Source organism: Felis catus, chromosome F2 (genome assembly GCF_018350175.1).
Source record: "Felis catus isolate Fca126 chromosome F2, F.catus_Fca126_mat1.0, whole genome shotgun sequence".
NCBI classification, from domain to species: Eukaryota; Metazoa; Chordata; class Mammalia; order Carnivora; family Felidae; genus Felis; species Felis catus.
The window spans coordinates 33,021,307-33,035,447 of NC_058385.1; the positions used below are offsets into that span (position 1 = coordinate 33,021,307).

At 36.4% G+C, this 14,141-nt stretch overlaps 1 protein-coding gene across 9 annotated transcripts in view; it reads left to right on the top strand.

Annotated features, from left to right (window-relative positions):
- The window catches only part of RALYL (RALY RNA binding protein like), a 718,293-nt gene extending 705,089 nt beyond the window's left edge, over positions 1-13,204 (top strand). For all 9 annotated transcript variants that reach the window (XM_019822842.3, XM_011291329.4, XM_019822839.3 and 6 more), the window contains one exon: positions 12,219-13,204. In XM_019822842.3, the coding sequence (XP_019678401.1) occupies positions 12,219-12,236 (18 nt within the window). In that variant the 3' untranslated portion in view covers positions 12,237-13,204. The remainder of the gene's footprint in view (positions 1-12,218) is intronic.
- The last annotated feature ends 937 nt before the right edge of the window (positions 13,205-14,141 follow it).

Sequence of the window (14,141 nt, forward strand, 5' to 3'; positions counted from 1 at the left end):
AAACAAATAAAGTCAGTGGAAGCATTCTGCCTAAAACTTCACCTGAGCAACTGTTTCCCTAATACCTCCCACCAACACCCCAAGTGTTTACAGGCAGATTTGTTGGGAGAACATGTTGCCCTACCTGCAGACATGGGGCGTCCATTCTGTGATGTTTATGTCACATCAAGTATTTACTTAATGTGACCCTCAAGTAAGAGCAGAAAAATATAATTCTGGGCTGGATTTATTTTTTTTACCACTTCATTAAGACGCTGGGCAAGTGACTTTATTCCCTTGTGCCTCAGACTTCTCTTCATTAAGATGACTGTAAAATGCTATAGAAATAATTTATAGCTTCAGATATGCAGTGCAGATGTAGCATACATTATATGTAGGTGCCAAGTAATACCACACGGTGTTTACTCAGCAAAATAACGCCAGGTGTAGATAACACGACAGAGAGCCCCATAGACCCAGGGCCCTTCCTCTTTAGCACACAGCAGAGTGTAGTCATCACGTGTCTTCCGTGCATTTTTACAGCTAAGTCTCATGAACAGATGATGTCACAGCATCCTTTCAGGGCCACTGAGTGTGACTTGCTAGAGAAATTTAATTACAAAGAAAAAAACCTCTTCAAATAAAAAGTTTGATTTGGGGATGATTTGTTCATAGAAATCGTCTAGGAGAGAACTCAACTTATATTGAATTACTTCATCAATTTATTGAATTAAATGATCCAAGCTCTTGTTTATCTTGATCCATACAGAATCACATAGCTGACACTGTTTCTCAATTCTATACTCTCTTACAATAAAAAAAAATGAAAACACAGATAAGTAAGGTGATATCCAAAACCTAGTTTTAAAAAGTCACCTACAGAGGATATGACATAATCAGTCACACATAAAACAGATAAAGCCCAATTTCTAATTCCTTCTATCTATATTACAATTCTGGGATTTTTCATGATCATGACAGTTTTAGGTACTACAAAATTCTGAAATCTCTTCTGAATCATCTAGGATTCTATTCTGTCCAGCTTAATTTGAGTGCTAAGAGTATTTTGATAATACTCTAGTAATACTATTACTAGGAACTATCCCAAAGCTTTAAGCCTTCAGATTTTTTTAAATTATATTTCTCAAATATGGTGATAAAAAATAGAATAATAGCTTAAGTATGTCATCACTTTACTATGTCACTTGATCTCTCAGATTAATTTTACTCAATTTTAAAGTTGAAACTATTTTTTTTATATTCTAATAGTTTGGTGTATACAGTAAATTTAATTAAATGAGAATTGTTAAATAGCCATGACAGCCTTTCCCCCAGCTATTCTGAATGATCGGGAATTAACTATACAATTTCCAAGGGCTTTTTAATTTATACCTCTAAATCAATCAATTTTAAATCCCATTTTTCTGTTTGACATAAAATGATTTCTAAAATATTTCTTCTTGTGATGCAAAACAAATTACTCAAAGAACTATAGAAAGGAGTAAAATATATGAAATTTCAAAGTTCATAATAATCTTAGCATTAATCGGCACTTGGCAGCTAGCACTGGAATTAACTTACACAATTTGGAGTATTATCCTAAAATTATCATTGCCATTTCCAGCATTGGGAGTCACTAACGGTTGTTAGACACTATATAATTAGCATGAGAAGTCAGAAATTGATGCATGACCAAACACAAGTTATGTGCCAAATAAAATTACTATAATTTATCAATTCAGCTAGTCAAATGTGATTGTCAGTGAGCCCAGAATACTCAAAACACAATCATAATTATGTTCAGAAAGTATCAGGGAAGAGTTTGGGGGAAAAAAAAGAAATGTTACTGTGTTAATGTATGTATAACAGAATATCCAAGTTCTGGTAAATCATAAAATTTAGCAATATAATTAACTTTTTTTCAGTATTAACTAAATTTTTTACATAGATGTTTTAAATAAAATTATGTAACTCACATTAGATAATTTTACTGTAAAGTTAAATGTTCTTTTTTCTTAATCAAATGTATTTTATAACATAAATGTTCTCCTTTAGACAGATGATGACTAAAGCAAAATTTTAATTAAAATGGCTTTTAAATTAGTTCAAGATGGAAATTAAAAAAAAAAATCCAGACAAATCTGCTACAAATCAGGGAAAGGCAGGTTGTAAATTATGTGCAAATCCTGGTACATTCCCAATAATTCCATCTCTTTTTTCCCACTCCTCATAGGGCACCAGTGTACTTTCATATCCCAGTTGAGATCACCTGTACTAAAATTGATGATATACCCAGTCTGCTTCCCTACTCTCCTCCTTCCCACAACTGGGCAGAATAGAATATTAAGGAAAGCACTGACCTTAAATAAACAGTCCGGGTTTGATTCAGGCAAGACACTCACTCTCTGATTCAAGAATTAATGAATAACGTAAGGATGATTCTTGCCCCAAAATCTACCTCACTGGTTTATAAAGAAAATCAAAAGTGTTTTATAAACTTTTATACACTATACAAATAAGAGTTATTATGATGATTTGTGGCCCATGCCCACAGATTTAGCCCAGTCCCAGATTCTAAGAATAACTCAAACCAGTCTCTACGTGGAATGAATTTAGGAAGCCTCAGCTAAGTAATTCAAATGCCTCAGATTCTAAAACCTTCTTGCTATTTCTCTTGCTGTAAGCTTATTACAGTTGCTCTAAGCTTTTTTCTAATAACCGGATCTTCCTTTATTCTGGAAACAAACAGGGTCCCCAAAAACAAATGAATAAATAAATCAGAACCAGAAAGTCTCATTCTTCAGATATCAGCTTTTAAGTTCTAATACCAAACCATTTCCCCCCTGTAGTAGATCTCTGCCTTCCTCTCTCCTGCCATCTTAGGATATCTGACCTGAATCCATACCCCCACAGATGGGAGCCACCTAGTACTTCTGTAATGCTCAAATTCCATCTACCTGCCTGACTTGTCACCACACTCCTTAGATTTGGGCGCAATGTATAACCTAGCCATTTGGCAGATTTAGACTCAAGATAGAAAATTCTTTTCTGGCCACGATTTTCTACAAAAGGAGCAAAATGTCTTGTGAGATAACGAGTTCTATATCCCCTAAGGTAAACAAGCCAAAGCCACGTACCTATCAGCAGTGATTACCATGGAAGGCACTGCTGCTCTGGTTGGGAGGTTAGACAAGATCACTCTACAATCCTAGGTCACCTGCTTAATTAACGACTCTGCTACTCTGCTTCTCTGATGCTTCGGAGCGAGAATGGATAAGACAATATATGGCTCCTGACGTTGTTGCATCTTGCTTCACTAAACAAATTATTCCTATAATGAATCCAAGAGACCGCATGCTATTTGCGTTATTAGCATTTTATTTGTGATACTAACTAAATGAAATGCACTCTAGAAACACAAATGTTCTTTGCGTGTAGATGTTAAAAACTGTTACTGCTATAATGTCCTTGTTAGAGAGAGCCATATTTAGTTATAGGAAACGATGTCATTTAACTCTGAAAAGAGTGGGTTTTTTTAAATCACATATTGTAAGCCATGAACCAACACCAAGCATCCATAAAGAAGATGGCATTTCTAATTATACTTTTACATTAATTACCACACTCTTGTCACTTCACTATCAAACTGTTTATATTCTCTCTATAAGTCAGTCGCATAAAGTAAATGAAAATATGAATGATGCAAAACTTGGCAGTCACTTTATAATATTTGTAGGAATACAGTGTATTTGGATTTGGTACATAGAATTAAATTATTTTAACATTATTTTTTATTTTATTCTGGTTTTATAATATTGTATTATATTTTCCTTCAGTTTTAGAAAAGGAAATCAAACAGCATTACTCATGCAGTAACTTAAGTCTATTATATTATACCAAATAACTGATTTCCCCAGTCTTTTCATCTTTCTATTTGGTTATGGAATAACAAAGCCTACCTATTTGAATGTTTGTGATCCATTATAGACATGTAAGACCTTTTTTGTATCTTAGCCATACTTATTTCTTGAACACTGGGAGACAAATGGAGAACAGGATAAAAACATGGAGTTATCGGGCAGAATCATGGGCGTGGATTTCAAAAATGAACTGTTAGGAATTAGAAGCAAAAAAGTAAGTAAGGAGAGAGGAGGTGGTATGGAGACAGAAAAGAAGTGAGGATGTCCAGAAGATGGTTTGCCAGTGGAGTCGTGACTTGCTAAGAGTCCCTCTAGTTGATCAAGAATTGATCCAACTTAGGGGCACCTGGGTGGCTCAGTCAGTTAAGCATTCAACTTTGGCTCAGGTCGCGGTCTCATGGTTTGTGAGTTGGAGCCACACATGAGGTTCTCTGCTGTCAGCACAGAGCCCGCTTTGAATCTTCTATCCCCCTCTCTCTCTGTCCCACCCCCACTTGTGCACGCTCTCTCTCTCTCTCTCTTTCTCTCATGAATAAATCAACATTAAGAAAGTTTTAAAAAAGGAAGAAAGAATTAACAGAATTGACACAACTTAAGTAAGGTTGATGGTATTTAGGAGAACTGAAGCAGGAGAACTCTTACCAAAATAACTATTCAAGCTAGTAAATTAAACATCCCTAGTTCCATGGATGCTGATAAGACAAAAGACTTTGCTACTCAAAGCAAAAGACATAGGAGTATCAGGATAGTTGTCCTGGTTTCCTAAGCTCAGGACCCAAGTCCAAGATGCCTCCGCCAGGTAAAGCCTACATGCAGTACAGTGCCCTACAAAAGAGAGATCTTGAGTATAGAGAATCCAGCTTTCCAATAAGCAGTAAGCAAGTCTATTCTTTATCCAGACACAAGATTCATTACAGAACTACATGGCTCATTCCAGAGAGGAGTTACCTCACTTCTCGGGATTGCCAGCCAAATAAATAATTCTAAGAAGTAGCCTTGGGGAAAGAACAGAGATCTTACTCTCAGCTGGACACATAGGAGGGCAAACAGCCCACTCACAGAAGACTGCTGCTCAACAGTGAAGTGAATCAGCATCACTCAGAAACTTATCAGAAATGTGACATCCTGGGCCTCATTCCAGACCTAGCTGACTTAGTGCATTTAAACTGCTATAACAAAATACTACAGATTGGGCAACTTATAAACAACAAACATGTATTTCTCAGAGTTCTGGCAGCTGGGAAGTCCAAGATCATGGCAGTGTTAGGTGTCTGCTTGGAGCCCATTTCCTAGTTTATAAGCAAGCAGTCATTTGCTGTGTCTTCATATGGTGGAAGAAGCAAGGGAGCCTACTGGGACTAATTTTATAAGGACACTAATCCCATTTATGAGGGATCTGGCCTCATCATCTAATCACCTTCCAAAAACTCTACCTCCTAATACCATCACATTGGGGGTTAGGATTTCAACATATGTATTTTGAGGAAACACAAACATTCAGACCATAGCATTAGCGAATCAGAAATTTGGCAATCTGAATTTACTATGCCACTTCTGAGGCCTATTAAAGTTTGAGAACCAAACATGTAAGGAAAAGAATTCTGGATAGCAGTCAAGATTCTGGGTCTAGTAAGTGTTTCTATCAACTACCTGGGCGTGCCTTTCAAACTGTCTGGGCCTTAGTATCTTCACCTATTATAACAGGAGAGAGTCAGGTAATTTCTGATTTCTTATTGCTCAAGTTCAATGAAATTCTATATTCCTTGACATGTAGTTTATAAATATTGTCTATATTAAAGACCTTAAAATATGTATGGCAAGTACTGGGAAACTAGGAGAGATAGCAGCAACACAGATCCATAAGGACCCGTATGTGGCTTCATAGGCTCACAGAACTTACTTGTCAGCATGCTGGGAGTAGAACAATACCTCGGAGAAATGTGAAGTAACCAATCTGGTATATCAGAAGATCTGTTTAGGAATTTATGGTGGTTCCCATCACTGAAAGGGAGGCCAGTCTTGTGTCCTCTGGCCTGAGCATTCTCTTCCAAAGGGCATACTGTTACAAATTATAATCAGAAGTCTTGCCTGGGGAGCATGGATTTGGAGCAAAGAGTTGATTGAATGTTCTGAGATTGCCTGATGTGTCCACATCTGTCACCATAGTCTAGGTTCACTTCCAGGATTTGGATGCCTTCTTCTGTGGAGAACACCTTCTCCCAAATGGATGCAACTGAGTTACCCTCCAAAAAGTTACTCTCTTACTTTTCTGTACTTGCAGTGTCAAACATGTCTCCCTCAGATCAACACTTTTCTTTGGCAGATTTAGTAAGTTTCACTTACGTTGTAGTCTAGACTCAAAGACTTAGAAAATTCTGCCTCTGTATATTCTCTACCCTGATCATTTAAGTCTTGATTTTAGAGTTAAAAATCTCAGAAGACAGCCCAATTACTTTATTTCCAAGTTTCTGATGGGCTACCACACTTTCGATTTTGCCTGTGTTTCCGGCATCCCCCAGCCCCTAGATCTTAAATGGCCATCAGTTCGGGAATGGAGACTAAGCCTCCAAGAACTACATAATGGAGGAGTTACCTTCACATGTAGCCATCCCAGTGAGTGAGTAGCCATCTTAGTTTCCATGCCATTTATGGTCTTTGTGATGTGATTCTTTTAGCAAAGTATAATACAATTCTGGCCCCAAGAGCTTATTAATAAAAAACAAGTTTTAACTTACAATGTACAGTAGCTTCCAGGAATGTTTATGTTATTTAGAAATTTGAATTGAATTGTAAAAGCCAAATATATTCACATTGTCTATAAAAAGTGAATGGCTGAACAGTTACTCAGTAAACATGATGGGTGGTGACAACAAATTTAGGTAACTCCTGCTTGTTAGACTATGCTTTTCTATAAAATGTTACACAGTCTATATTTTCCACATGTTTTCTTTCACCTTTTTTGCTCTTATGGATGCTAACTAAAAAATATGAATTGTCTATATTTCTTTCATTATTTATTAGTTATAAATCTTAGTTAGAAAGATAACAGAGGCATTTCTGACACTAAAAAGTCACAAGGCTTCTTTAAAAATGTGATTTTTAAATTTTTTTTAATGTTTATTTATTTTTGAGAGAGAGAGACAAAGCATAAGTGGGGCAAGGGTCAAAGAGAGGGAAACACAGAATCTGAAGCAGGCTCCTGGCTCAGAGCTGTCAGCATAGAGGCCAATGCGGGGCTTGAATCCACAAGTCGCAAGATCATGACCTGAGCCAAAGTCGGACTCTTTTTTTTTTTTTTTTTTCAACTTTTTTTTAAATTTATTTTTGGGACAGAGAGAGACAGAGCATGAACGGGGGAGGGGCAGAGAGAGAGGGAGACACAGAATCGGAAACAGGCTCCAGGCTCTGAGCCATCAGCCCAGAGCCCCACGTGGGGCTCGAACTCACTGGACCGCGAGATCGTGACCTGGCTGAAGTCGGACGCTTAACCGACTGCGCCACCCAGGCACCCCCAAAGTCGGACTCTTAACCAACTGAACCACCCAGGCTCCCCAAAATGTGATTTTTCTTCGGTAGAACTGTTAGTAAAGTGTATTTATTCTACCTATTACTATACCTTTATAAAGATGTTCAGCATCACATCTTTTTATCTAATTATCAGGGAAATGCAAATCAGAATCACAATGAGATACCACCTCACCCCTTTCAGAATAGCTATTATCAGAAACAAACAGAACAAATGCTGGAGAGGATGTGGAGAAAGGGAACCCTCATGCACTGTTGGTGGGAATATAGACTGGTGTAGCCATTGTGGAAAACAATATGGAGTTTCCTGAAAAAATTTAAAATAGACCTACCATACAATCTAGCTATACCACCTCTAGATATTTATCTGAAGAAAATGAAAACACCAATTTGAAAAGATATATACACTCCTATGTTCATTGCAGCATTATTTACAATAGCCAAGAATGGAAACAACCTAGTGTCCATGGATGGATGAATGAATGAAGAAGGTATGGTATATATATCCAATACTACTAAGCCATTAAAAAAGAAGGAAATCTTGCCATTTGAGACAACATGGGTGGACCTTGAGGGTATTATGCTAAGTGAAATAAGACAGAGAAAGACAAATACCATGCATGTGATCTCACTTATATTTGGAATCTAAAAAACAAAAAAGAAACAAAACAAAACTCAGAGATACAGAGAATATATTGGTGGTTTTTAGTGGGGGAAAGGTGGTTTGGAGGTAAAAAGAGCAAAGGGAGTCAATTCTATGGTGACAGATGATAACTAGACTAATTGTGATCACCTTACACACAAAGACTGAATTATTATGTTGTACACCTGAACTAATATAATGTATTATTATATTACAATACAATATATACCAATACAAAATATTACAATACAAAATATACCAATTTTACATCAATAAATGCATAAACATATATATATATATATTATATTATATATATTCATGAGGTTTAAAATTAAATGTGCTTTCCCTGTAGATTAATACTCTCCTTTTTAACTTGGTCAAGTAGAAGTACATTGCTTGGTTCAGTACAATTCAGGCCCATCTGAGTGGCTCTTTTTGTTTTTGTTTTTCAGAAATGGGAGAGATTGAGAGTTGGAAAAGCATTCATCATCAGGATAATTTGTTTTAAAAGCATCCAGACTCCCATATAGCCACTAGATAAATTACCCACTATTCAAGAGAAGGAAAGCACAATTAGTTTCACATTATAGTAAGCCAATCAGCTCAAGTGACTGTCATTCTTGAGAAAAAGGGAACAAGAATGTCATAGTTGTGCCCTTTCTCCCCTGCCTTTAGAAGTAAACAGCAATCCTTTTATCAGACTGGAAGCTCTATGGAAGGCTTAGTGAATATATCTTGCCATTGTTTTTCGATAAGGAGAATTGTATTCATGACTTGTATCCATATGGTTAATAACACTTACTTCACAATGCAAAGTTAATGGAGCTTTTGTTTTGTACTAGGGACGGGCAAATGCTTTGAAGCTTTATGGCAAGGAAGTAAGACTTTAGTAAATTATTTTCAAACCTCCTTTTCTTCTTGCCAGGATAATTATTTTTATGTAATCACTCACAATCAAGAGGCAAAAGAAGGGGCAAGGAGAAATCATACTAGTGATAATGGAATATGCACAAAAAATCTGCAGGCTGTTTTTCTCTTCTTACAATGGATAGTTTCCAAACGACCACTCATTACCTCTTTTGAGACAAGCAGGATGGTGTAAGAATATACTAAATGAATGTTATCTGCCATGACTTAACCTGAAGAAACTCAACACATACACAGCTGCTGTGGCATCTTGAGCATCTTGCATGTGTAATAAGAGTGATCTATGAAGGCCTCACAAGAAAGAGGGCAACTGCAATCATATAAATGAAAGAGCTTTAGTTCCTTCCTGAACACAAGTGTTATCAGTCAAAACCCAAAACCACTATGCCTTATGTTCACATGTCAGCATCATTCTACAGGTTAAACTTAATTTTATTTATTCACATATTCATTTTCACATTGATAATGGATCGTTTTTGGTATGTGCATATAGAAAATGTATAAAACTTCCTTTTTTTAAGTTTATTTTTTGAGGCAAAGAGAATGTGTGCACAAGAGGGGTGAGGGTGCAGAGAGAGAGAGAATCTGTCTGTCAGCACAGAGCCCCCAATGCAGGGATCAAACTCACAAACCATGAGATCATGACCTGAGCCGAAGTCAGACACCTAACTGAATGAGCCTCCGAGGCACCCCAAACTTCTTTACAGCACACAACTCATGGCACACCTGCTTTGTACCATAAGTTCAAAACGTTGTGCTTTAAAGACTTACTGACTGTATGTACGAGAACACTGCTAGGAACTGCATGAAGAACACATTTGAGTAACGTTTAATTTTTAAAAACACATGCATGTGTGATCAGTAAGCATATAGTATAGACTGGGTGAGGAAGAAGAGGAGGAGGAGGAAAGGAAAGAGGAAATGGGGCAGAAGAGCAAAAGAGAGAAAGAATCACAGTATCAAAATGTACTTAGCCCTTAAAGGATGTAAGTTTCAAATGCTTTGGATGAGAGACTAGACTATTAAGGGTGCATATTTTGTTAATTCTTAGTCTTTTGATTTCTGAAAGTTTTAAAATCAAAATTATTAGGCCTTTATTATTACAATCAAGTATAGCAAGGTTTACAAAGTACTGAAAGTCCTCTGAAAAATGATTGTTCCAGATTTCTTAATTAAATAGCATTCAGACACTGTAAATGGCATTTGTAAATTTAGTATATTTTATACAGTTTTTAAAATTCATTTGTCTAGTTTAACATATCTTTCTGAGAATGAAATAATTCTTAAAATATGATGAATTCAATGTATCGATATGGCCTAAGATTTTCTTAGACTTTCCAATAACATGTACAAACTTTAGATTTGGTCATAAGATTTGAAATCATAAAATTGAAATCCTATATCTCAATTAATTTTTAATAGCATATTTAGAACTGAAACCACAGGACTGGCACACTAACAGGCTAAATTCTCTTACATAACACAAGTATTTGCAGTTCAAATGTTCAAACATTTTTTTCTTAACACAAAAACATTAGTACTATGATTTCTATTCTTGCAAGTACTTTGTGTTTAATTCTATATCTAACAAGAATTAAGATATGTACTCACTAAGGAAGAAAACATCCCAGTAAACTGAAATTACTCAGATGTTTATGTTTTTGAGAGTGACAAATGCATATTCATGAAGGAAGAGAAAATACCATACTAGTTCACTGATACTTTTAAACAAGGGACCTTGGCCAGGTGAGATCTGGAGCAACAGACATCCAGAGCAATTGTCACCACCCCAACTGCGATTCTCAGTCTTTTTCATAATCTCTGTATTGTATAGGCTTCAAAATTTTAATGAAAGTTCAAGTTACCTAACCTCTGGGTATTCGTAGGATTCAGCAACTGTTGGGAAAGGCAGCCTGTGCCTATGGTCTTTCAATGCCCACTCCACCACATAAGAACATGCCTTGGGCTTTCAGTACTTCCTTACCAAGAAACAGAGAGCCACAAAGCCTGTCAGTTTTATCACTTGTATGAAAATATCCTTCCTGGTTCAAATTCAAGGAGTGTTTCTGTATTCTGCTTAAATGTGTATGTTAATGATTGTCACACACAACTTTCAGTATTTCGGCCTCCAAGGGGCAGAGTTCAGGGCCCTCTTACTGCAGCCAGGAAGAGTTATGTATAGGCCAGTTGTCCTGAATCAGCTGCCTTGGGGATTCGCTAGCCATGAGGGACCAAAGCACACTACTGGAGCTGGAAAACGTTGTTCCACTCAATGCTGACTGTGTTTTGTTTTCCTCGCCAACCCTGATACCAAAATACAATGGACAAAAATGCTTGCAGTCCTTCGCTGAGATTGATTACTGGTGGGTGGTATTTGCTCCCCCAGGACTGACAACTGACACACAATGTTTTTCTCAACAGCAACTCCCATCCAAATTGATACCTTGATTTGCCTGTCTTTGTCTCTTAAAACATGTATACAGATTTTCCATCTAACTGCAAAAACTTTGAGGTTGATGGGATAATAAGTATAATTATATTTTCTATCTAAATATAAACCTTCAGCCTGATAGGATTCTAAGACAAATGCATGCCTTTTCCCGCTACTGAAATCTTGCATTATTTTATCTTCGTATTCATATGCAATTTCTCAATTCAAGTCTTCTACCAATTAAATTTTGGCTCTTATGTGGTGTTTCTGGCTCATGGCTGTACGATGGGTCTTTCACTGCCCTTCTTGCATCTAGCTTTCTTCTCTTATAACCAAGATTGTGTATCTCAGATCAGAAATCTTTCCCAGGTGCATAAGGCTTGGGACCACACTGTTCAAAGCCTGTTACAGGGGAAGTGTCCCATGGTCACTCTGGTGAGGAGCCGCAAAAATGCAAAAGCATTGTGTGTCAGATCTCTTCCCCTAGCCTAGACTTCAAGTGGCTCCCCTCTGACCTGGTCAAGGGCTCTGGTTGGAAGAGAATTGCTGATCTCGGGCAATAATAAATGGACTGGATCTTTAAAACTCATAACATATTGTAAATGTAAATAATTTTAGCATTGCCTCCCACAAAGGATCCAAGAACCTAAAGTTCTCAAAAGTGTTTTTCCTAAACATCTAGATCTTTTATCATTTCCTGATTTCACCTGAGAACCTAACATATATACGTATGCTATCAACAACGAAGCATATATCTCAATATTTTAAAATACTTTTTTTTTTCTTTTCCCAGTTTCTACAGATAAAGTGATCTGAAGTAATGAATGATGCCACGAGAACAGAAAAGAGAAACTGTGACAACCCCCAGAAATGTGAAAGGAGGTTTCTTACTGGATTGCAGCTTCTTTGGTTCAATTTATTTAAAAAAAAAACCCAAATAAATAAAATGGACAGTATTGTTCAATTTTAGAAATTCCACTTCTTCTATGTTCTAAGCTATATAATTGTCAGGTTTTTATGGTTTAGATTGTAAATGTGTTTTCCCCTTTGCTAATTATGTTGTGTTTTTTTTTAAGTCTTTTAAAGTCTTAAAATGTGGAGGACATTTATGAACGGTAAGGGAGACACTGTATACAAATGTATATTTGTAAAAGCTATTTTTATGATTAGCATGTTTTACTGTTGATCATATATAAAGTCAGGTGATATTGCAATTCTATGTTTAAAGCTTATTTCCAACAATGTCATGTAAGAAAAGATACATCGTAAGCTAGTTTTTATAATTTATTTTTAATTTATAGTTTAAAGTACTTTAGATCATAATGATAAAATACTTGAAAAGGTTATATTTCTGCCCTCCATAAGCACCATTTTTATTAATAAAGAATGCAAGTATTTCAGTGATTCAATAGTGAAAGGACTGTTGCTTTGATGTGTGATTAAATTGAGCATTCTCTACTCAACTGAAATGATCCAATTGTTACCCAGTACTTCAGTGTGAGTAGGAGATCCCTTGGACAGGTTAGTGCCAATACAGGTGAAAACTATATTGGCAAGGAAAGATTGTCTTGTTTTTGGTTCCCAAAAGTTTAAATAGTGCACATATCACTTCATTGCATCTCCTATTACTAGGAACGCTCCATTCCCAAGCATTGCAAGTGTTTTCCAGATGCTCTTTGCTGTTGTCTTGTGCTGTGGAAATGGAAGAAACCATCTTCACAGACTGTAGGAGAATTCAGCATATAATTTCTTAATAAATACTGTTTCTTTTAAAACAAAGTTGGTGTGTATCTTTCCTTTGGGGTGCACTTAGTTTTAATACTCAGTTTGACTTTTTATGTCCCTGCAGTGCCATAAAGTTAGTGCAATAATGAAAGTGACATAACTTTACTAAAATGTGTGTTATATGTTTTAAATACCCACGCTTTTCATGGAGTGACTGGTATTCTAGAACACATTAATTTGCCATGTAATAGAAAGCCAGAGGGCCCTCAATTCTTGACAGAAGTCACATCCTTGTTTGCATTTCTAGAAGGAATTTTTTTTCACTCAAACATGGAATTTAAGGAAAATATTTCAGGATAGAAAGCAAAGCTACCCCAGAGGCATTTGTGCTGTCAGACAAGCGCACTGCGAATGACTGGAAGCTCCTCATTAAAAGCAGAGAGACATGTACATGTAATGTCACCAAGGACACCTAGAGGAATTAAGGCCTCCTTTTTTCAAAGAAACTAAAATCTAAAATCACCTGGGTATGTTTTCTTATATTTGTATTTTAATTTATTTATGGTAATTTATCTACTTTCTTTATGTGTTTCAAATATAAGCTAATGAAAAATTATATAATCCCATCCTGCAAAAGTTATCTAAAACTAAAATTGTGAAAAAAATAAGTAAATAAAAAATAAAATTGTGAAAGCAAAAATTAAAAATTTGCACACGAGAACCTAGGACCTGGATCGGGAATGTACTTACCTTTCCTGGAAATGTGAAAATCACAATGTGATATGCTGTTTTTTATTTTTATTTTTTTGTTTTTAGAGAAAGCAAGCAGGAGAGAGGGGCAGAGGGAGAGAGAAGGAGAATCCCAAGCAGACTCCACACTTAGCACAGAGCCCAACACGGGGCTCAATCCCACAACCTGGGATCATGACCTGAGCAGAGATGAAGAGTTGGCCACTCAACCAACTGAGCCACGTAGGCACCCCTGTGGTGC